Consider the following 25,831-nt stretch of genomic DNA (forward strand, 5'->3'; position numbering starts at 1 on the left):
TTGGTTTTCATTTTCGATCCAAATGAAAAAAAAGAACAGGAAAAAACCGATGATGAAATTTGCTTTAACATCTTCTTCTTCTTCATGTTTTTTTTTGTCTCCATTTGATTAAATTTTCTTGAATTGATTTTCGATTTCTTCATCCTACTTCCCCTAATCATGTAGCAAGAACAGAAAATATTTACACTGTAAATCCCTTATTTTTTTTCAACAAATTGTCAAAAAAAAAAAATTCCATATCTCTGCGTTGGCTCTCTGCGTTATTCTTCTTCTTCTTTTTTTGCGATTGGGATTTATCATTATTTTTGTTGTTGTTGTTGTTGTTGTTGATTTGATTTACATTTCAAAATTCTTGACTCAATTTTAGATGATCAATTCATTTGACAGAAAAAAAGAGACAATTTTTTTTTTACTTAAATTCAATTCACTTTTCACTGTGGATTTGATCCAGTGAATGAATGAATGAATGAAAAAATGTCCACCAATACACTAGCTTAACACAGAATAAATGTGTGTGTGTGTTCAGTAATTCAATCAACGTTATGTTACTAAAATCGATCCAAAAATCGACACAATTTTACGAACCATTTGTGTAAAATGTGAAAAAAAAGATAGAACCAAATGAAAAATGGCCAATACTCAACACCAACCAACCAAACTTTGGTTGGCTTTGATTTTATTTTTTTTTTTATTTCTTTTCAAAATTCTTGTCCCATTGTCATTGTAAAACTTTTTATCGTCCGTCGTCGTTTTTGTTGTTGTTGTTTGTTGTTGTTGTTGTTGTAATTTTCATCAATCGTGGACAATAAAACAAATTCTTTTCACTTTTTTTTCAATTTTCAATTTTTTTTTATTGAGACAAATTATTAAATTTATTATTTTCTACACAATTTTTGGAAAAATCGATCGATCGAACGATCGAACGAATTTTTTTTTTCATTTTATGTTTGTTTTGTTAATCCAAAAAATCAGATGTCAGCACTTGCATTCGGAAAAACGTTCCATTCATGTTTCAATTTCATTCACACTAGACAACTCTACCCGGACAATAAATGATTCAATGGACATCGCCCTTTACTATTTGTGTTTGCGCGCAATGATCCAAAATAATACACACACATATACACATAACGCCCGGATTTTTTTTTACAACTCATGCGTCATGTCCTCCCTCAATTGCAATTGTATTCTTCTTTTGTTAAGAGCTTGGTTATATTAAATAAAAAATGAACATCATTTTCACCATTGTTGTAAAGAAATCCTAATGACAGGAAATTCTTAACATTGAAATTTTGGCTTCCAGTTTGTGTGTGTGTGTGTGTGTGTGTAATAATCTGTTCTTTTCAACATGGCGATTTTTAAACAATTGATACATTTCATCATTTTGTTTACATTATTCACTGTGGTTCATTTTAATAGTATAATGGCTTTTGAACAAATAAATTCTCCATTGTTTAATATGGAAAATTTCAATATTTCTACCATAAAATTGCTCAACAATATGACACAATTATTGGCGCTTTCGCATAATAATAGGTTTTTTTATATTGAGTTCACTTGATTAATTTTGCTAATTTTTTTTTGTTCCAATTGAACAGTTTTGCCATTCCAAATATTGATTCAAAAGAATTATTATTAGATGGTCCAGGCATGTGTCAACCATATCGTGGTTCAGCTTGTTCACAATTTCTACAGAATCGTACCATTTATGTTCGTAATGAATATTGGCAACAAATTATGGATAATAAATTATTGGCTGCATTCAATGTTATTGTACATTCACCAGATGTATCATTACAATGTCATCGTTATGCAATATCATCGCTTTGTTTTCATGTATTTTCATTATGTGATGATACATTTCCACATCCACATCCACGAAAGGTATGTTATTAATTAATTAATTTGAATTCAATTGAAATAAGAAAAAACAATTATTTCCAGGTCTGTCGTGATGAATGTGAAATGTTGGAGAATAATATTTGTCATATGGAATATGCAATCGCCAAAAAACATCCATTGATTGGTCATCAGGATATTTTACCAGAATGTGATGATCTACCATCGATTGGTTCTCATGAAGGTCAACGTTGTGTACGTCTTGGTATTCCGAATACAATGCCAGTAGCTCATGGTTTGTAATTTGTTGTTGTTAAACATAATCATTTCTAATTCATGATTTTTTTCGACAATAACAATCAATAGATCATAATTGTTACAATGATCGTGGTCAATCATATCGTGGAACAGCTTCGCAAACACAATCCGGAGCCAAATGTTTATATTGGAGTCAGCAAATTTTTTTACGTACATCTGAATATCCTGAACTTACTGGCCATAATTATTGTCGTAATCCGGGTGGCCGTGAAGAACAGCCATGGTGTTATGTACATGATTTTCGTAAAGAATTTTGTGACATACCCAAATGTTTTGATCAATATTTATGGTTTTATATAATTTCACCGGTCGTTTGTGCGTTGATATTATTCATTGTTTTGGTCTGTGTATGTTGTATACGACGACGAAGAATTGTTGCACGAAGGAATCGAGCATTACTTGAAGATCATCATCATAAACATACGATTCTGGCCGGTTCAAATTCATTGAATGGAAAATTGAATGGATTTCTTAATGGTGGTGGTACCAATGTTGGCCTATTAAGTTCATTCAATAGTAGTACTGGTGCACCAACTAAATCAAATGGTGTAACAACTTCGTTAACATCGAATAGTAGCTGTAGTAATAATAGTAATAATAATAATAATCAAATGAATCGAAGTCTCCGTGGATATAATATTGAACATGGTGGAAATAGTGTCGAAATGAATGCATTATTACCACAAAGTCATTATAATCAAAGTCAACATAGTCATCCGAATACTGGTGATATTCAACATCCAATTTCAAGTTCATCATCATCAAATGGATCTTCAAGTGGTGGTGGTCGTGTCCATTCTGGCCGAACACCGACTGAATATCCAATGTCTACTATTCGTTTCATACAAGAATTAGGTGAAGGTGCATTTGGAAAAGTTTATCGTGGTGAATTATTGATGACCAATGGTGGTCCATTGATTGTACCGATAGCCATAAAAACATTGAAAGAAAATTCTTCATTAAAAACTAAACAAGATTTTCGTCGTGAAGCCGATTTAATGGCCGAATTACAACATCCAAATATTGTTTGTTTGTTGGGTGTTTGTTTTCAAGAAGAACCAATGTGTATGCTTTTTGAATATATGAGAAAAGGTGATCTACATGAATATTTAGTTATCCATGGACCTAATGCACCGGTAACTGATATCACTGTTGATCCATCGGAAATATTGGACATTTCGGATTGTCTTCATATTGCCACACAAATTGCAGCTGGTATGGAATATTTATCTGGACATCATTATGTACATCGAGATTTAGCCGCTAGAAATTGTTTAGTTGGTGAACATTTGACTGTAAAAATTTCTGATTTCGGATTATCACGAGATATCTATTCAAGTGATTATTATCGTGTTCAATCAAAATCATTGCTGCCTGTTCGGTAAGCTTTTTTTTCTCAAATTTTCATTACTATAATTAATCCATTCTTTTTTTTACTGATAGTTGGATGCCAGCTGAAAGTTGTCTTTATGGACGTTTCACAACCGAAAGTGATGTATGGTCATTTGGTGTCGTACTTTGGGAAATATTCTGTTTCGGTCAACAACCATATTCAGGTTATTCAAATACAGAAGTAATCGAAATGGTTAGATCACGACAATTATTACCATGTCCATCTGGTTGTCCACAACATATCTATGCTATGATGTTAGAATGTTGGCAAGAGACACCAAATCAGCGACCAGCATTTCATGATCTTCACAGTCGTCTTCGTTCATGGGAAGCTGTACATGCACGAGATGGCCGTGATAAAATGAACAATAATAATACACAATCACAATCGACAAATCCGAATTGCCGATCAGGATTAGGATCGGTTAGACATTACAATAGTAGCAGTGGTGGTAGCTGTGGTGCTGTCGCCTATCAAACAACAATGTTGACAGATAATGCGATACCATCATCACCATTATTGACGAATAATAAACAATCATTACCATTGCCACCACCACCACCACCTCAAGTTCCTCCTCCATCAACCAATGGTCAATTATCGATGTTTTCATCATCAAATAATAATAATAATAATAATATTCGCCCAAATGCCAATCTATTCAATGGTGGTGGAACCTTTACACCTGCTACCGTCCAATATAGTCAACAAGGTGTTTTCCTAAATGGTGATCCTATACATACTGGCCCACATCTACATCATCATCATCATTTACAGCAACAATATCAATTTAGTTCAGCTAATTCAGCTAGCTCAAATTCGATTGCTGCCCAAGGATCTGGTTCACGGCCACAAACACCATCAACAGCTCCACGTGCCAACAAAATGCCCACATTATTGGGACATTGTTAAATAGAGTAGCCCCCCCCGCCCCAAAAAAAAAAAATGAAAATATTATATGGATCTTCATTCATCCACTATCTTTCTCCTCAATGAGCTTAATTCTTTTTCCCTTTTTTATTATTATTATTATGATATACGAATTGTAACATTTTTTTTGTTGGTTTTTACAATTTTTTTTTTATAAATTTTTTTTTTTTTTTTGGAAAATTATTTATCCTATAAATCATGTTTCATCTCATGGAACTGTTGTACATATATAAAATTCATCGATTTTTTTTTGCTACTAATTGACCTTTCAATCTTCTTATTTTTTTGTGACAATTCCTGTACATGGTTTTTTTCCTTTTTTTTGGAATAATTTCAATTTTGTAATCATTCACATTCATTCTTTTACTATTTATATATAAACGAATATATAAAAAAATTATCATCAATTACTTGAAATAAATGGTATATGTGTTTATATCTCAATTGCCACGACAATTTGATCATCAAAAAAATTGTAATGGATCACAATTGTGATATGTGAATTTTATTTACATTGCATCATATTTTCATTTTTACATGTAATAATATGGGTAATACAAATTTTTTTTTCGAAGAAAAAAACAAATGAATCACAATCAATCAATCAATCAATCGGTGGCTATAAATTTTTTCGCTTGTTCAATAATCTGTTCGATATAATTTTGTTTGTTTTTAACATATACTTCATATGCTAATAAATTAGCTGGATCATAGATATTCGGTTCGTTTAATAAATCTTGTATGCCAATCAGAATTTCACGTATGGTTGTTGATGGACGCCAACCATTTTCTGGATTCAATATGGAAAGACAAACTTGACCATCCAACCAAATGTTTGGATGAAATATTGGTGGATCAAATTGACAAACGGGTGGTTTCAATGGATAACCAGTATTGAATTTAATTTTCAATTTAAATTTTCCATTTTCCCATGGTGTATCCGGTTTTCCTGGTATCGAACAATTCCATATCATTAGATTAAGACTTCCATCGGGATTTTTAACAGGTTTAGCTTCAAAACCCTTTTAACAATGAAATTTGAAATTGGAAATTAAAAAAAATTAAAAATTGTTCATATTATTTTTATTTACGTATGGATGATCCTTGCGCCATGATTTTCGTTCTTCAGACAATCTTGTCATTGCTAATTGATCCATTATCGAAAATTTCAAATTAGAATCAATCAAATAAAAAAAAAAAACAAAATCCACATGAATGAACAAACAATGAACAATTTTAACGGAAAAATTTCTTTGTGGAAAAAATTCGAAATTTCCGGAAATATTTCTTTCCTGAAAATCAATAATAACCAAAACAATTCGTTAAACAATTAATAATAATCAATTTATTCGATAACAATAATTTTTTTTTCATTTTTCCAAAAAAAAACGAATAAGAATACATCAATTTGATTATACATCAGAAGAGAATTGCAAAAAGAATTTTCATTCAAAATTCTTCATTTGTTTTGTTTATAACACACGAATTTTGGTTCAATCATCATAATTATTATAAGTTCATCTTTCGAACGGATTTTTTTTCCAAATTTAATCAATTATAATAGAGGCATATGTGTGTGTGTGTCTGTTTACATTAATATGATACAAATTCTAATTAATAATAGAGAGATAGTTTCGAAAAGAAAAATTTTTTGTGATTAATTTTCATTTTGATTGATTGATTTTGGCTGTTGAATAATGAACAACGAAAAAAAAACAAGAAGAAAAAAGCGAACAAACATAATATATCAATCAACAAGTTTATAAGTTAGTGAGGAATCCAATTTATTTTCGTTTTTATTGTTGTTGTCGTTGTTGTTGTTGTTGGTTTTTTTTGCAGCAGAATAATTTTTGCATATTGATTTTCATTGTCTGTTTTATTTTGTCATATTTGTGTGTCTGTGTGTGTGTGTGTTTCAATGAATAAGAATATAATTGTAAAACAGAACGAAGAAATGAGGAAATTATTCTTTTTCCAATAATTTTCATTGATTAATTGATTGATTGATTGATTGAAATGAAATGGAATGAATGAAAGTTCACCATTCCAATATTATTTTTATTTACAACAACAACAACAAAAACGATTGAGCATATACACTACATGGTATAGCAGCAGCAGTAGTAGAACAGAATTATTATATAATATTGAAATGAAATAAAGAACCGCAAAAGAAGAAGAATGGATGAAAATTAAATTTTTTTCTGTTTTGTTTTGTTTTGTTTGAATGTGATAAAGGGGTAAATTTTTTTTTTTCATTTTTATTATTCCTTTTATATTTACGTTTTTATTGTTGTTTTTATGCATATATGCAATAAACTATATGACGGTGATGGAATATTCTATTCTATTCTATTTCTGAATCAACAAAAACAGCAACAGCAAAGAAAAAAAAAGAAATAACAAGAAAACAATGACAACAAACAAGAATATTCTGTGTGTATAAATGTGTGTGAATAAAATGAAGTTTATGCAAATACAAGTTGTTTATTATATTATTATTACAGATATATATAGAATATATAGAATATTCTTCTGATTAATGAACATAACAGAATAATAATGATAATAATAATAACAACAACAACAATAATAATAATTCTTGAATTTTTTTGTTTTGTTTTGTTTTTTGGCCATTGTCATCATTTGTTGCCGGTTATCAATTGAAATTTGCCCATTCATTCAAGGTATATATAAAAAAAACGTAGTTGCTGTCATTGTCATCGTCATCGTCTTTGTTATTGATCATGATTGATTAGCGAAAAAAAAATTAAAAATTTTGAATGAACAAAAAAAAAACAAAATTTGAAATTCTTGTTGAAATTAAAAAAAAGAGCAAAAAAAATTCATTGTAAATGAAAGAGTTCAGAATTTAATCAAAATTCAATTATATACATTCTGTCTATTCACTATGTGAACCACTAAAGCTATCAAAAAATTTTTTTTTTTTTGCAACCGGTAGGAAATTTGGAACACAACGGCAACGTTCCGGTTTTATTTGTTCAAATGAAAAGAACGAAATTCTTTTGATTTTCTTCCCAGAACTCATTCAGCGCTATGTTTATATACATGCATTGTATATGGGTGTGTGTGTGTGTGTGTGTGTGTGTGCATGCATGTTAATTGAGTCTAGAATTCTGACATCGGGAAAAAAAATTTGTATTTCTCATCATCATCATCATCATCATTAATGGAACAACAAAAAGGTTTTTTTTCTCTCATTTTCTTATTAATGGGAAGCCCTAGAGAAGGCTGGTTGTTGTTTAAAAAAATTTTCATTTTCATTGACGTTTGGATTGCAGAAAAAAAACAACAACAACAACAACAACGATAACAATCGACAAACATGTAATGTAAAAAAAAAAAATTTGTAAATCTCATATACAACGAAAAAGATCATGATGATCATTACCAGTGATCAAAAATTATTATTATTCTTAAAATGAAAATGTTTTGTTGTCGACCATTTTTTTGTTGTTGTTGTATTCTGTTGTTGTTGTTGTTGTTGTCGATTGTTGTTGTTGTTGGATTTTCACATACAACAACATTAATATGTCCATAGGGTGTCTATTTGAAATGATCATCATGATGATGATGATGGAATTTCTAAATCTAAAAAAAATAACTGAACAATTGTGTGTGTGTGTTTTACAATTGATAAATAAATAAATCAAAAAAAAAAAAAAAAAAATTCCAGAATTCAATTTGTGAATAGAATATATTTATATATATTGTATCAACAGCAGAATAACAAAAAAACGGCAAGATCTATGATGAGTTTAGGAAAAAAAAAGAAAAGAAATGAAATGAAATTCCATTATTTGAAATATGAATTTTTTTTTTTGAATGAGTAAAAAAAAATTCTGTACATACCAAGAATAATAAAACAGCAAACACACATATGATGACGACATAGATTTTAGTGATGATGACAAACAAACAAACAAACAAACAAACTGGAAAAAAATGACAAGATTGGGCCCAGAATAAAAATTGACAACAATAACCCAAAACATAGCAATAAATGTTTTGGTTCCATCAAAAAAAAATTTTTTTTTTTTTTTTGGTTTCCTTTTGTCGCCATACACACACATCCATAAAAAGGAATCGATGACAAAATAATCAAAAATAATTTCTGATTCCACATTGAGTTGCATACGATGGACGACAAACAAACAAAGCGAACGACAAAAACGAACACAGACACACAGACACACACACGAAAAAAAACAAGAATTTCAAAAAAAAACAAGTTGTAGAATATGGGTGTGTGTATGCGTGTGTGTGTTTGTCGAATCAGCTCGAATAAACATAGAATTTTTTTTTGTTCAATTCCATCAAGGTGGTTTTTTCAACATTCGTTGTAATAATTTTATCTTCTCTTCCAATACACGATTCTGTTGTATTGTCATCTCTAAACGATTCAATAGCTCTTTTTCAGATGAATTCCATAGGTTTAGAATTTCATTTCTTGATAACCGTCCAATATCAATACTTCGAGCCGCAGCCGCCGCCGCCGCAGCCGATGATGATGATGATAATGATGTGGTCATAGTTTGATGACGTAATGATTTTAATTTTGATTTTCTTATCGGTCTAATTGATTTTGTTGTATAATGACGATATTGTTCCGATTCAATCATTGAATAATGATCACCTTCTTGTGATGATTCACTTAATTCTTTTTTGATTGCCGGTAAATCTTCAAATGATAATATACGTCTGCGGCGAAAATTTTTTCGCTTTTCATTCTGATCACTTATTCCTTCTGATAGGATGCCTTCGAAACAAATGTTTTCCAAACTAAACGATGTACTATGTGTATGGGTTTGTAGTAATTTTTTTCGCCGTGATTGTACTGTTTCCATCTGTTTCGAATGTCGTTGTGTACTACTACTGCTTGATCGACGTCGTCGTTGATGATAACGTAGACGATGTGCATGTTCAACAATCACATCCTGTTGACTATCGGTTGAACTGTTTAATTTTTTTGATTCGTTTGAAATTTTCAGATTACTTTTACTTTTACGTTCTACTACCGATGATGATGATGATGGTGGTGGTGGTGGTGGTGGTGCTGGTGGTAGGGATGGTGGATGATAAATTGTATCATGATTCATATCATTCGGTTCTGTTGAAAATTGAAAAAACAAAAAAAAGTTTGATTTTAACATAAAATAAATTCATGATAAAAAAAAACTTTTTGAAAATACCAACCACGAAATCTGATTGATGAAACACGATTCTGATGATTGAATTCCATTTCAATAAGTTCATCTTTTGATAATGAAAATGATGGCCTAGTAACACGCATATTTGTATTCGTATTCAATGCCGCTTCTTCATCAATCAAATCTGATGATGATAAATCATCATCATCATCATCATCATCGGCATTATCATTATCATCATGATCATCATCATCTTGTTGCATACTACGTTCTGTTTGTTGTAAATGTACGCTGATAAAAACAAAACAAAAAAAAAACAGAAAAAAAACAATCAATTTATTAATCAAAATGATCAATGAAAAAAAAATAAAAAAAAAAATAAACAAACAAACATATATGACTTACACTTTACGAACTTCTTGTATCATTTCGAAAAATTGTGATTTACTTTTTCGTCGTCGTGCTTCTTCTTTTGCTTTCTATAAAAAAAATCAAATGCAAATATAATGATTAATGAGATTATTACATCATCATCATCATCCAAAATGAATTAATGATCCAAAATACACGCATACCCTTTTAACACTTTTCTGGAAAAGACTTGCAATTTGACCTTCACGAAGATTGGTGATAATTTCTTTTGCCGAATGATGTGGTGACACTAATTCAACTGTATTGATAAATCGATATAATTTCTATATATAATATAATCCGTATGCAACAAAAATATTCATCAATAATGATTATATAATCAGTGACTTAGAATAAACAATAAAATTGGAAGAAAAAACCAATACCTGTGAAAAGAACATTAAATTTGGACTTTTCCAAAAACAATCTTTAGGTTTTTTTCTCAATCCAGGCAATAGATATTTGAATGTAAAATGTTCGGCCAACAATATGATAATGCCAACCAATATACCGATGGTAAGCATAAGAAATACACCGGCAACACCACGTACAGTCAATGGTTCTGGTTTCGATAATGATGTTGATTCTAAACAATGTACACGGCCATACCATTTACGATGTAATTGATCCAAAAAACCATATTCATTATATTTTAGTATCAAATTTGAAATGGATTCCTGATGATGATGATGACGATGAACGAAGAGAACAAAAAAAAAGAGAGAAAAAAAACAACAAACAAAGATTAATAATTCTGTAGGAAACTTTTGTTTTTTTTTTTTTTTTTGGAAGAAAATGACGAAAACAAAATGATTGATGAAAATATTCTCAACAATGACTATAAATTAAAAACGAAACAAAAAAAAACCAATGATAAATAGATCACAAACAAATAGACCACCATAAAGTAAGAAAAAGTAAAAGAGAAAAAAAAATACATGAACAAGCCAACCGGAATATATATGCACGAAATGGAACACATCATTGGATCACATCATCCATAATAAACATCTTTAAAAATGTCGGATAGAGTGAGAGAGAGAGTGAAATTTTTTTTTTATTTGGATCTTTAAAGATAAAATGACAAAATTGAAGAAAGAAAAATGAATTTTTTTTTCTTCAACTTGAACAACAAACAAACAATTCGAAATAGTAAAAAAAAAAAGAACACAACTCGACTATTGTGACTTTAGATTGCTCGAATCATTAGCGAATGAAGAAAATGGAAAAAAGAAAAAAAAACATAACTGCCACCGTAGACAACAACTGATGTGTGCACACATTATTTTCAAGGGTGTATTTTTTTTGCCGGAAAAAAGAAACAGGGGAAAAAAAATAAAGACAAAGAAAATAGGAAACGAAGAAAAAGAAAAAAGAAGCAAAATTCTTGAAACAAATAAATCGAGTGAATACAGAGTCTAGTCCGTAGGAAATGAAACAACAGCAACAGCAACAATAACCACAATTTGGTTTTGGAAACCAGAATTTTTTTTTTTATTTTGAAAATGAAATTGTGTAATAATAAATCATCAAATCATTATGGCCACACACACACACACACACACACAAAAACAACGCACACATATTCATTGAATGAATGAATGAATGAAGGAAAAAAATTTGTTTTTTTTCTTTCTTTTCAATTTAATTTCTGGTTGAAATCATCACATCACATCACATTGCCGCCGTTAACACGGTGAAATGAGAGATGTGTGTGTGTGTGCCCATGTTGTTTTTGTTGTTTGAATTTGGAAACAAAAAAAAAAATGACAGCGAGGAAAATAAAAAATTTTTTCTCTCTGGTTTTTTTTACATCATGATTTTTTTTTCTTGAACTCACAAACTCAAAAACACACACACACACAGACAGATAAACAATGTTTAAAAATGTTCACAGCATGAATCTCTACACATCAACGAAGAATATTCATATGTTTTTCATGTTGTAATAATTTTTTTTTTGTCTCTAACATTCACTACCAATCATTATATTCATCATCACAGAATGGCAGAATGTTCAAAACAGACACAGAGAGAGAATTGTGTGTTTTCACTGAGTGTAGAAAAAAAAACAAATAAAAGGGGTATTTTCATAATGGAAAATGGAATCGGAAGCAAGCCTATTTTCCGATCACCCTTGCATGAATCAACATAAAATAAAAATGACTGACTGAATAAATAAAAACAGAAAAAACAACAACAAACATCGACAAAGACAATCAGACAGTCAACAACAGACCAGAAAAAAAAGAATCAGTGAATAAAAAAACTACCCATATAATGCAAACTTTATTATATAACAATGAATGGTAGATTGAGAAATATAACCAAACACACACACACACACACACACTACTATGAAAAGAATTTGGCTAAAAAAAAAGGAAACAAACGATAACATCCGATAGTATCTTTCGTGTGTGTGTGTGTGTGCGTTTTTCTTGACTATGATGATGATGATAATGGGTGATCGAGCCCAGTATCAGATAAATTCAAATACACACACACACACACACACACACACACACAGAATATGAATGGAAACTAGGTCAACAACAACGCCAATAAAAAACGTAGCGGCCAAACGAGAATAAAAAATGAAAATGAAAAAAACGAATCACACTGTGTGTGTGGATCAATAATTTTTGAATATCAAATCAGAAAAAAAACCAACAAGAATCCATTCAAGAATATCGATATGAAAAAAAATGATTCCGTTTTGTATTTCAATTAGTAAATAAAAAAAAAGATTTCTAAATATAACCATAAGAATGATTGAAAAAAAACTTTTCCTATAGAAAAAAAAGAGAAAAAAACTTTGTGTGTGTGTGTATGCGATATGTTTATGGCTAATAGCAAACACACAGAGAACAAATCGGAATCTTTTTTTCATTTCAATGCCGAAATTCTTTTTTTTTTTTTTTTGAGCAAGCAAAAAAAAAGGAAAAGAATTCATTTAATTTTTTATTTTACAAATGAATTCTACTTTATTGGCTTTGAGAAACTTTATCTATGCTATTGCAAATTCCAAATTCCGTATTCTGTAGTTTTTTTCCTGGTGTTGATTTTGCTCTTTCATAGTCACACAGTCGGTTGCACAAAATACCGGAATATTTATTATTACTGTTTGTCTGTCTGTCTGTGTTTTCTCTCTCGATCTCTCTCTCTCTCAAAAAAGAATCCTAAAGAGAATCAACGTTTGAAAATAAATAAAATGAAAAAAAAGAGAGATCGAAAGATAAGAAAAAAAAATCTCAAGAGAATTTTTTTTTTACTTTTCCACAGAAAAAAAAACAAGAAAATTCATAGTGAAAAATAGTATAGCAATGATGATTGTATTGTATTTGGCCTATTAACTTTTATGTTTACCGTTTACATTATTATCGATATATCGATATATGATAATAAATTAGCCAAATATCACTACTAGATCATTACTAGTTGTGCATCATCATACAAAAAAAAAAATTACTGAAAAAAAAACTTACACGAAATGGAAAACCTTTTTGCATACCGATTGCATATGCATCATCAAATATTGAATCACCTAATAAACGTAGATTACATCCTGGATCATTGGCACGATAATAATCCAATATGGCCGTGTCGCCGATCAATACGTCCAATTTATCATTCCTGTAGAGAGAAAAAAAGTGGATGAAAATAAAAATTTTTGTAAATCACACAAATATTATATGAATCAGTGGCCATGAAAAAACTACAAAACCAGAAACAAACATTAACAACAACAACAAAAACAACAACAACAACAACAAAATGACAACAAAACAAAACAAAAAAGTGAAACAAAAAAGAGAAAAAAATGGAATTAAATACTGTGTGTGTGTTTGTGTGTTTGGGTATCCGAAAGAAACAAAAAAAAAAAAAATGAAAAAATGAAAAATGATAATAATTGTCCAAGTTGGACACTTGAGTTTAGTTCATTTTTTTTCTGCTTGGTCGATTTTTTTTCCTGTGGTTTTCTTTTTCCACTTGGACAACATCATCTGTGGGTCAGTTAATGATTGTTTTGTTTGGTCTTTCGTTTTTTTTTTTTCGCTAAATAAAAATAAATACATCGGCGACAATTTATGGTTCATAGTTATGTTGGAAACAAAAAGAGACGGAAAAAAAATTTGATAATAATGAAGCAAAAATTTTACCAATACAGATTTTTACCACTCGATAGATTTTTACCACTCGAGAATCATCATCATCATTATTATTATTGTGAATATAATCAATCAAAATTAGTTGCCACTACTTTCACTCTAGCTCTTGTTATCATTTTTTTCTCTGTATTTGTCCTTAATCGTATTTGTGTTTGTGTGTGTGTGTGTGTTTTTTTTTGTCTGCTTGTTAGAATGAGATTTGTTTCATGAATGAACCAACATTTTATGTTATAAATAATATCATGTTTTTGGAATTTTGGACCAAATTGCCATCACTTTCATTCATTTTTTGTCTGTTCTGTTCTATTCTACCACACAAAATGGAGATTTGCAGCCCAAAATTATGATCTTATCATCGTCTGACTTTTAACATTAGATCTTAGAGTGTTTTACTGTGTATGTGTGTGTGTGTAATACAATCATTTTTCATGCTTAATATGCTTGTACTGTGTGTGTGTGTGGTTGTCATCATCATAGTTGATGTTATATAACCAAACTAAAATGGCAAAAGAATCAATAATCACATACATTACACTACAATTTATTTGGATTCAATTTGTCCATTTGTGTTTATTTATATCCTGTGTGTGTGTGTGTATCCAGTGTGTGTTTATGATGATCATGATTATTGGTGTGAACATGTGAATGAAATGAATAGAATAAAAAAAAAATCATACCGTAAACTTTCAAGTCCAGCATCAAAACTATCCACTTTATATCGTTGTATATGATGCCATAGTTCAGTATATTTTTCCATTAAATATCCTTCTGATGCTGAACTTCGTGCTGTACCAGTACGTTGTTTCATTAGCTAATAAAACAAAAAAAAAACAAAACAGAGAAACAAAAAAATTATCAAATGTAATGTATGCATATTCTATTTGTAGACGAATCATCATCAATTATCAGCTAGCTAATGAAAAACAAGTGCAAAAATAATGAAAATGAAAGAAATCAACCAGAATTAATATGTTTATCGGAATATTCAGTCAGTGGGAAAAACAAATGAATGAATGAATGAATGAAATAAAATGAACATCTGATGATATATAAAATTTAAAATGTGGTGATAGTAGTAGTAGTAGTAGTAGCGGATGGGTAGTAATACCGGATGGTTTGGAAGATATTGCGTGTATGAAATGTGTGGTTCATTTCGTTGACAAATATTGACACTATTTTTGTCATTTATTCATAATGATAATACTTACACTACTATCATGAAAATCATTAACTTCAGGCAATAGAAATCCAGCAAAATGTGCAGCTATATTGGCCGTATAGGTAGCCAAAAATATTACACTGAATGCACCCCAAACATTGATTAGAACCTGAATACAAGTGATGAACAAAATTATTAATGACAAATCAATGAAAATCTAATCAATAAATATAAATACTTACTTTATTTGGCCAAGATTTTGGTGCTTTAAAGGCAACAAGATGGCTAAACAATAATGAACACATGACCCATAATGCAGAGGCTAATGAAAAATTTTTTGTACGTTGACGGCCCCATGGATTCAGACCGAATGGTGAAAACCATTCATAAATAGCAGCAGCAATGGCTGTTGCTACTAATGATGCAAATATAGCTGCCCATAGTTCATAACTGAATGGTATTAAAAATGCCAATAAACGTACATCCGAATAGGAGCTAACAGATGAAAGACATGATACACCGGAATAAAAGAATGGCACCGAATAATCAATAGCCTATTATTGTTGTGTTGTGTGTTGTATGTGGGTGTACGTATGTGAATTGAAAAGAAATGAATAGACAAAAAACAGAATGAAAAAAAAAACAATCAATATAAATCACATACAATTAGAAAATGAAAAAAAAAATTTGCTTTTTTATTCCCATTTGTTGTTGTTATTTGTTGTTGTTGTTGTTTTAATCGGTCGATTGAACAATTCCGTAGCACACACACACACACACACAGACAAAACAAATCTCTGTCATTGATGTGTGTGTGTGTTGTTGATTTCGGAATCATCAGATTTAATATATTCAATTCATTCAGTGTGATCAAGCCAAAGAAAAATACACACACACCCACACCCACCCACATTTACATCCAGCAACATGGACAAACAAACAGACAGACAGACAACACAAAAAAACGTTGTATTTCGGTATAATATTAATTCTGGTTAGTATATACTAAATGGTCGTTTCAAATGTTTATGATGATGATGGTGATTCTTTTTTTTGTTCGGATGTTGCTGTTGTTGTTTGACCATGTCTGCATCTTTTTTACATTCAAAAAAAAAAATGTGTACAATCACAACAAATAGCTCAGAATCAGAATTGGTTCAATGAATTCAATTCTGTTTTAATCATTTAGAATATTCGGGACAGCAACAACAACAACAACAACAACAAAAATATAGAGCTACTTATTTTATTATTATGAATACCACTAGACAGGTTATATATATGAATCCTGATTGTTTGTTGAGGGAAAAGTTAATTAGATTCAGGAATTTTCTGTTTTTTGTTTTGTTTTGTTTCAATTCTCTATTCTCTGCCGTTTTTTTTTCGGTAAAAATTCATTGAGAACAAAAAAAAAAATTTTATTTACACAAAAAAATCATCAAATATATCAAGCAATCTAGAATATAATTCTTGATGATTGAAAGGTATTCAGAATTGTGAAATGATCCAGGAACTGGCAGGAAAAAAAATAATAATAACGATGATGACGAGGATGATAATAATAATAAGCCAACTGAACAAATTGGGAGATTATTTTGTCAAAAGATAGAGCAAGAGACAGAGAAAATGAATTCATCATAATTATCATACACAAATAGTTGACATCTTAAATTACGATTCTAGTAGCAGCAGCAGCAGCACCAACAGCACACGGAATATCACAAGAATTTTTTTCATTTTGTTTTTCTTACCATAAACAATGAAAAATAGTGAAAATAATGATGAATTGATGATGAAATAAGAAGAGAGAATAGAGAGTTTCAAGTTTATAAAACAAAAACAAAACAAAAAAAACTTTCTGATTGCAACAATAAAATTTGTAAACCAGAATGAAATGAATCAAATCTGAGAAATTCTTGGTATATTCAGAATAATGAGATGAAAAAAAAACAAAAAAAAAAAGAAAACCTAATTATCTTTGGCTGACATTTTTATTCTGTTTTCAGATTCTATATTTTGAGCCGTTATTTATATGATGATATTTTTTTCTCTCAATCTCGTTTATATTGTACCAATGAATAAGTGGTTAGTGAATATTCTCAACTGATATAATCAACTCGAATGATTGAATTTTTTTTTATATATTTACATTTAATACACACATACCTGTACACGTGAACTAGTCGTACTGAATGCAGTGAAACTTAAATGTGCTACATCATTAACAAGATCAGCTGTAACGCCATCCCATTTACCATCTTTACGTATGCCGAATAGACCATCGGCAACCAAATAAAGATCATAATCAAAATGTAGATCTCTTGCAACGGCATTCAATAAATCGATGGCAATACCGGCACAACAATTAACCTGATAATTATGTCCTTCAAATTGTCGCCGTTGTGAACGAAAATCAGTAAATATTGATATTAAATCATCACGTACGTTGGTCAAAACCTATAAATCAGAAATGAAAACCAACAGAAAAAAAATGGAGCTGTTAATAAATTCTGGTCGATTTATGAATTTTTATTTCTCGATTTTTCCATTTTTTTTATCATCAATACACTTGGCTAATAAATATTGATGATCGATGAATACAAATACGAATGAAATAAAATTTTTTTTAAACTTGAATACAAACCTACCTTAAGGCAAAAATCACCAATAAGACATGTATTATTATCCAGTTTAGTTGATTCAATAACAAATGGTGGTGCAATATTGGTGACAACACGAAAACGTGGTTTACCACTGCTGCTACTGGTACTGCTGCCGCTGCCGCTGCCGCTACTCATATGTAATGTGGTAAAATGATCATCATCGATATTATCAATATTAACAGTCATTTCTTCATTATTATCAACGACAATATTTTGCTGCTGTTGGTGATGCTGGTGATGATGATGATAATGATGGTATTGCTTTTGATGATTCATATTTGTAGCATATAAAACATAATTGGGTAATTTATCCATACCAATATACATGATTGTATTTAAATTTGCTTGATCATAGGTAATATTACCAATTTTATGCCATTTATTTTTGGAAAACGATTTCACAAAACGATTACCAGATTGATTCATAAATGAAGACGACGAAGAAGAGGAAGCTATACTATGGGCAGTATTGTGGCTATTAGTATTAGTAGTAGCAGTAGTAGTGATGATTGATTCCGAAGACATATCGACTGGAATCAAATTTAAAATATCAAAATGAGGCACTATTGATCGATACATATCGAGCGTAAACATATCATTATCATTATCATTGTCATCATCATCATCATCATAAACATCTGGTGATTTATTATCATTATATTCACGTTGTTGACGATGATCAACATCATCATCAGAATAATCATCATAATCGTCATCGTAATAATAATATTCATCATCATCATCATCATCAACAACAACATTTAAATCCATTTTTACATCATTATCATTCATAATGAATAAATTTCGACGTTGTAATCGAGCATTTGAAAATTGATTTTGTTGCCGGTTATCATTGTTTTCAATATTATCATTGCCATCATCATCACCATCATTACCATCATCATCATAATCATTTTGGATATCAATGTCGTCGTCATTGTCATCATTGTCAATGTTTGAAAAAATGGTCGGATTTCTATAGAAAGAACAAAAAAAAAACGACAGCTGGGGGTTATTATTTTCATCATCTAAGATCATCATCATCATCATTGAATTGAACATATATATAAATCAGATGAAAAAAAACAAAAATGACTACTACTGATAATGGTGGTTATGATCATGATAATGATGATTCACACACACACACACACACACACACACTTACCCATATGACAATTGTGTCGAAATAGAAGAATAGGCTTCTGATGGTGGTAGTGGTTGTTGTTGTTGTTGTTTGGAAGACAATTTCGAATCATCATCATGATTATCATGATTATGGTTCCATTTGATAGCAGCTGAGCTAGCAAAAAAAATTTTTTTTTCATCCGTTATCGAATCATCATTGTTATTGTTGATGTTAGCAAGACCATTACTATTATTATTATTATTATTCTCATCATTTTTGATGTCATTTTTGTTCATATCGATTGTTGTTGTTGTTGTTGTTGTTGTACGACGATGACGACGATATCTTTGTCGTGGTTGCTGTTGTTGTTGTTGTTGTTGCTGTTTACGATGATGATGATGTTTATTATTATTTGCAACCGAATACCAAGGCCATTGTTGTGAACAACGTGAAAAACGATTATGATGACGATATCTAGCCAATATTGGATTCAATAATTTTTGTAGTTCACTATTTATATTGAAAAGAGAAAAAAAAAATTCAAAGGTTAAAAAATGTTGGCTTCACTGTCAAAAATAAAAAAATAATAAATCACAGTGTTTAAAAGAGAAAACAGTGAAAAACAAAAATCAAGAATCAGAATCATCCACATAAACACAGTGATATAGAATTACGTGATCAAAAAACCATGAATGAAAATGAAAAAAAAACGGAATCTTGAAATTTTTTTTATTCCGTTTTCTCACACACACACACACACACACCCACGCAAACAAGCACGAAGAGAATATTTTTTTTTCAATATTGGATTTTTTTTTTGGATTCTGGATTCTGCATTTTTATTTGAAAATTGTCAACAAACAAACAGCGTAGAGAGAGAGAGAGAGAGAGAGAGAGAGAGAAAACGTTATAAAGCATTAATGTGTGGGTAAAGTGAAGAATGATGACAAGAATCTTAAACGATTGTAAATAAATAAAGGAAAAAAAACAATGAAAAACCCAGTCAAAATGAAATAGAAACTATGGAGAGAATCGAGAAAAAAAAATAATTTTCGGTCCATTGAATCTTTTTATGCTGGTGCATTTCAACTCAAAATCCAGAACTGTATTCCGGGTAACAAAAAAAAAAAAAAAAAAAATGGCAGGAAAAAAAAACATTCACACACACACACACACACACATATGGTTTATGCTTGCGGATATTCTTTATAATTCAAAGAATATTCCATAGTGAACAAAAAAAAATACAATACTGCCAGTGATTTTAGGTTGTTCAAATGGAAATTTTTTTTTTCTCATTTTGAACCATAGAATCGAAACAAAACAAAAAAAAATGATGTGGATGATGATGATAAAACAACAACAACAACAACGACGACAATGATTGCAAACAAACAAACAAAATAACAGAAATGAAATGATCCATTAAATTTAACGATTTATATATTCAATGATAAAATGAAATGAATGAAATGGTGGAAATTTTTTTTTTATTTTCAATTTTTATGCTATTTTTGTTTGATCAAACAAACAAACAGCCAGACAGCCAGATATCCAAGAGAAAAATGACAAATTTTTCTCTTGCATAAAATTGATAAAGTAAATATGAACCAAAAAATGATAATTTTTATGGAAAAAAATGCAAATTTCATGGTTCATATATTATTATAAATATATTGATACACACACACACACAATCGATTGAATTGTTGACAGAGAATTTTTTTTTTTTTTGAAATAGAAATAACAACAACAACAACAACAAATTCATAAACCTGAACCATGAATATTTATTTATCAATAATTAAATATATATTCGACCATTCATCGATTCATTCATGCGTCATGTTCATTGTGTGTGTGTGTGTGTGTGCGTGTCATTCGTTTTTTTTTTTTTGTTTGTTTGTTTGTTTGTCTCTGTTGCATCAATATCAATCAAAAATGTCATGTTTTTGACACACCTCTTTTTTCTTCAAATTCAAACACACAAACACATACACACACACACAAGAATATTCATTTCATCAGTATATATTTAAAATCCAAAAAAAAAACGACGACGACGACGACGACAAAAACTTTTTCTTTTCATTGTAATAAAAATTAACTTTTGTTTCATATATTCATATATATATATAATTTCTCTTTGTTATTCATCGTCGTCGTCGTGTGCATCTATTTTCCAGAATCAATGATGATGATGGTGTTGGTGGTGGTGGTGGTGGTGGTGGTGGTAGAGAATCGTCAAAATAAATCACAATCCAAATGATAATCACGTATTTGGCTACCACAGTGATCAGTGTTTCTAAACCATATGGCCACCATTATATACAATCAGCAATATAATGATGATGATTACTGAAATTCTGTACATTTCTGTCTATTTTTCATATTAATACATAAAAATGCTAATAGATATTCATAGCGTCATATACTTCAAACACATATACACACACACACAGAAACAAAGAAAAACGATCGAGCACCATATGGTTTCAAGCAAAAAAAAAAAAAAAAAATTCCGGATAGAAACACGCCACGAGAATATAGAATATAATAAATTCTGGCAAACTTTTAGACTGAACACCAGTGGAAAAAAACACTAGAAACGGAATAAAATTTGGGAAAAAAATTTTTTCCATTCAGATCAAATTGCAATAATTATAAATTGATTTTTTTTTGTGTTGCTTCAAAATTAAATACATTGTAGAAAAAAAAATAAATGCCGGAAAAACGGTTTGGTTTCAAGATTGGTGAATTTTTTTTTTATCTTGAAATTTTTTGTTTGTTTTTTTTTTTGTTGTTGTTGTTGTTGCATGCGATATTGTCATCATCATGAACGTCAACACATTTGACTGTCATCCGGTTTTTTTTAGAAATGTTAAAATGACAACAACAACAACAACAACAAAGAATCAGGAGAATCGCTAAAAAATTTCCATTCTTTAAACATTTTTGTTCATGTATAGAATTTATGGAAAAAAAATTAGAATATAAAACAGAATCGATATTATGCAAATTTCATTTTAAATTCTATTCTAACCTACATACACATGCACACACGATTTCAATGGAATGAAAATCCGCTTTCACATAGAAAAACCACAGACGATTATTTTATATCTCCACAAAATAAAGGAATCACACACACACACACACACACACACATCCAAGACAGTCTGAATATTTAAATATAAACAAACATGACAACAACAAAAAAAACTCAATGTATACCATCATCATCATCATCATCGTCATCATAATTCTACAGGCTAAATATGTATAAAAGTGTCTTTTGTTTATCAATTGTAATGAATATATTTGAAAATAAAAACAATGGAAACCAATCACCAATCGCCAACTTGTCAACTTGGAGCTACTTGATAATAAAAAAAAATAATAATAATAATCACACGAAGAAAATGTGTCAAAAACATAAATCATCCATTAGCTGGCCCGTTCAATAGAATAATTCTTTGGTGAATGAGATGAGTGGTGAAAAAAAAACGAACGATTCTGTTGGGCGAAATTTTTTCTTCATCGAGAAACAACAACAACAACAACAAAAAAACATTATCTTTCGTCAAAATATTCTCAATGTTTGCATACGAACTAAAAAAAAAAAAAAAAAATGTATACATATATTATGTAGATGTCGCAAATGTGTAAACTTTTTTCAACAACAGTTCATCATCATCATCATCATTCATATAGTCTGTTCATGTTCATGTATGTGATCAAAAAAGCTAGAAAAAAAAATCTGGCAAACATACAAACAGCTACTAACAAGCATCATCAAGTTTTCACACCCACCCACACACATGAAATTTGAAACAAACAAATGGTTATTGTCAATCAGTAATAATAACAAAAAAAATAAAAGATCATCTACAGAATGAAATCGATTTTCAAGAATTAGAATCAACATTTGAATATGTCCAAATTGCCAATTGTGTTGTTGTATGATGGTAAAGTGGCAAAAGAAAAACATGTCAAAAAAAAACGGACGACTATTTGTGTGTGTATGTGTGGTAGAAATGTGATGAATGAATCCATCAAATGGCAGCAAACTAGCTATATTTATTGTGTGTGTGTGTGTGTGTGTGTTTGTTTGTAAACACCATTGAATAACTTGATTCGATCTTGAAATAGTAAAAATATATCACACAGAATAAAAAAAAAGAATCAAGAATCTCAAGTATTGTGCGTGTTTGTTCATGTTTGTTGTTTCAAGTGTTCGTATATATAATAATCATAATCTCAAGTTACTATTTTGATGGAAATGAAATAGAAAAAAAAACAACAACAACAACAACAAGAATTTCCAAAGATTTTCAATGATTTTCATTGTCACGGTTTTTTCTTTCTTCTTCTTCTTCTTCTTCTTCTTCTTCTTCAAGAAAAAAAAGTTCAATTATTTTCATGCACACACACACACACACACACACACGCACACAAACACACCATATGTTTATCATTCGAATTAAAATAAGACAACAACAACAATAAATTGGAAAAAAAAGAATCAAGAATCAGCCAATTCGATACGAGAATGGAAAAATTTATGATTCCGGAATCTTTAGAATTATTATTATGACAATGTATGTTTGATCGTTTTCGTTTTCATTTTCATTTTCTATTCCATCACAACAACAACAACAACAACAACAACAACAACGATGACGATGACGACAACAGAAAAACGAATTGAAAAGACCAAAAAATAAAACAAAATAGACAAATAAAAAAGAAAAATTATGAGTACATTTTCATCATCATCATCATCATATATGAAAAAAACACAATGTATGAAAAAAAACAAGTAGACAAATAATTGTCAAGCATCATGAAACAAACAACAGGAAATTCTATGAAATAAAACAATGATGATGATGACGATGATGATGATGATGTTATCATGAATAGAAGCCATCATCATCATCATCTACGTATATATATTCGTTGTTTATTGTCATGAATTAAACAAAAGAATCCCGGAAGCAGAACCCACACACACACACACACACACACACAGACACACAAGGATTATAATAACGTCAAAAAAATAAAATAAAATAAAATACAATGAAGCAGAAATGAAAACTTTTTTATTTTATTTCGCTTGTCTTCTCTTGTTTGGCTACAAAAACTGATTTAAATCCAACACAAAATGAGAAAAATTTTTTTGATTTAAAGAATTTCAGCATCATTCATCAATTATTCGTTGTTAGAGATGATTAAACAAAAAATGATGAGAAATGGAACACAAACACTACCGTAAAATATAAAATAAAATACAATGAAGCAGAAATGAAAACTTTTTTATTTTATTTCGCTTGTCTTCTCTTGTTTGGCTACAAAAACTGATTTAAATCCAACACAAAATGAGAAAAATTTTTTTGATTTAAAGAATTTCAGCAGAATTTCCAATTTAGTTAGAGATGATAAAAAATGATGAGAATGGAAAAAACTTACCGTAAAATATCGATACGATAATCAATTTGTTCGTTTGTATAATTCGCAGCCGAATCTATACAACCAGTATTCACAGATGATAATGATGACAAACTATGTAACAATGTTGATGTTGATGATTTTTTTTGTTTTAAATTTTCACGCTGTTTTTTATCATCATTGAAAGGCTTCATGGGTAATGAAGATGTTGGTTTAGTTACAATTGATGATGATGATGATGATGATGAATTATTTGAAATTAACGATAATGATGATGGTGATGATTTAAAGGCACTTGATGTATAATAACCGAAGGGTTTCTTTTTATTATTATGGTTGTTGTTGTTGTTGTTGATTTGTTTTTGATTTTGAAATAATGTTCTAGATTTTGGATATTGTTTCTGTAATAGCCGTAGTTGATAAGAATTTAATGCTGCTTTGCCCATCAATTCTACTATTGAATCTAATAATTCTGGATCATAAATTTTACGATGACGATTCTGTATGGCTAACATTCCAACTGGTAATGGTAGTTGATCATTATCATTGACACTGTCCATATGATGATCATCATCTTGTTTTCCATTAACGCCATCACCATCACCATTGAACCATGATGATGATGATGATGATGAAATAGTATCGAATTTTTCATCAGGTCCTAGACGACCATCCAATAGAATCCAAATTTTTTCACCATTAAATAAATCTAATTCACGTCCATTATGAATAACACGTTTCATTGTACGTTTATCACAATGTACTAATACAATACGACGATGTGTTGTCTGTATTTCGGCCATACGTAAATAAAACTATATGAGTGGGTGTGTGGGTGTGTGTATGGAGACGAAAAAAAGAATGTTAAACTTGAAATTTTATCAACAGAAAAAAAATGAAAATAAACGAACCTCTTTTTGTGGTAAAGATTTAGATACACGTATGATCATGAGATTTTTCCATATGGACATTAAAAGACCAGCTTTTAATTGACGAATTTCTTGTTGTTGTTTGGCACTTGATGGTTTTTTAGATTTTATTCCTCTTCTTCGTATTATTCTATCATATTTCAACGATTGTTGTTGTTGTTGTTGTTCAAATATTGATTCTGATTTTACATCATCATCATCATCATCATCATCTTGTTTAGTAAAAAAAGTCGTTGTATCTTTATCTGTATCGGCCATAGTTG

At 29.8% G+C, this 25,831-nt stretch overlaps 3 protein-coding genes across 4 annotated transcripts in view; 1 reads left to right on the forward strand and 2 right to left on the reverse strand.

The window, feature by feature from the left end:
• Window positions 1–4,924, forward strand: part of LOC124490663 (tyrosine-protein kinase transmembrane receptor Ror) — a 68,468-nt gene extending 63,544 nt beyond the window's left edge. The window contains exons 1-5 of one of the 2 annotated variants that reach the window (XM_047053201.2): window positions 1,052–1,536; window positions 1,599–1,884; window positions 1,945–2,134; window positions 2,206–3,538; window positions 3,601–4,723. In XM_047053201.2, the coding sequence (XP_046909157.1) occupies window positions 1,349–1,536; window positions 1,599–1,884; window positions 1,945–2,134; window positions 2,206–3,538; window positions 3,601–4,462 (2,859 nt within the window). In that variant the 5' untranslated portion in view covers window positions 1,052–1,348 and the 3' untranslated portion in view covers window positions 4,463–4,723. Of the gene's footprint in view, window positions 1–1,051; window positions 1,537–1,598; window positions 1,885–1,944; window positions 2,135–2,205; window positions 3,539–3,600 lie in introns of those variants that run through there. The other variant, XM_047053200.2, reaches the window with a different exon arrangement.
• LOC124490665 (SUMO-conjugating enzyme UBC9-B) lies at window positions 4,907–5,692 on the reverse strand. Its single transcript, XM_047053204.2, has 2 exons — window positions 5,572–5,692; window positions 4,907–5,502 (listed from the first exon to the last, which is right to left on the reverse strand). The coding sequence occupies exons 1-2, from the start codon at window positions 5,635–5,637 to the stop codon at window positions 5,089–5,091; spliced, it is 480 nt and encodes a 159-aa protein (XP_046909160.1). The 5' UTR covers window positions 5,638–5,692; the 3' UTR covers window positions 4,907–5,088.
• A 110-nt stretch (window positions 5,693–5,802) lies between these two features.
• Window positions 5,803–25,826, reverse strand: LOC124490664 (uncharacterized). Its single transcript, XM_075734801.1, has 15 exons — window positions 25,551–25,826; window positions 24,661–25,454; window positions 19,225–19,695; window positions 18,042–19,032; window positions 17,560–17,850; window positions 15,636–15,947; window positions 15,443–15,562; window positions 14,912–15,045; window positions 13,551–13,698; window positions 10,449–10,739; window positions 10,227–10,346; window positions 10,057–10,130; window positions 9,698–9,942; window positions 8,354–9,611; window positions 5,803–8,248 (listed from the first exon to the last, which is right to left on the reverse strand). The coding sequence occupies exons 1-14, from the start codon at window positions 25,824–25,826 to the stop codon at window positions 8,818–8,820; spliced, it is 5,061 nt and encodes a 1,686-aa protein (XP_075590916.1). The 3' UTR covers window positions 5,803–8,248; window positions 8,354–8,817.
• Window positions 25,827–25,831: the final 5 nt, after the last annotated feature.

Source organism: Dermatophagoides farinae, chromosome 10, assembly GCF_024713945.1.
Source record: "Dermatophagoides farinae isolate YC_2012a chromosome 10, ASM2471394v1, whole genome shotgun sequence".
Classification (NCBI taxonomy): domain Eukaryota; kingdom Metazoa; phylum Arthropoda; class Arachnida; order Sarcoptiformes; family Pyroglyphidae; genus Dermatophagoides; species Dermatophagoides farinae.

What these genes read in the sequence shown, in the direction of transcription:
- LOC124490665 (XM_047053204.2), bottom strand. Translation starts at nt 5,637, where the DNA reads ATGGATCAATTAGCAATGACAAGATTGTCTGAAGAACGAAAATCATGG. An exon ending in GGCGCAAGGATCATCCATAC is followed by an intron (nt 5,503 to 5,571) that starts GTAAATAAAAAT and finishes CATTGTTAAAAG; the next exon opens with GGTTTTGAAGCTAAACCTGT.
- LOC124490664 (XM_075734801.1), bottom strand. Translation starts at nt 25,826, where the DNA reads ATGGCCGATACAGATAAAGATACAACGACTTTTTTTACTAAACAAGAT. An exon ending in AATCTTTACCACAAAAAGAG is followed by an intron (nt 25,455 to 25,550) that starts GTTCGTTTATTT and finishes CCACTCATATAG; the next exon opens with TTTTATTTACGTATGGCCGA. An exon ending in GCTGGACTTGAAAGTTTACG is followed by an intron (nt 13,699 to 14,911) that starts GTATGATTTTTT and finishes TTCTCTCTACAG; the next exon opens with GAATGATAAATTGGACGTAT.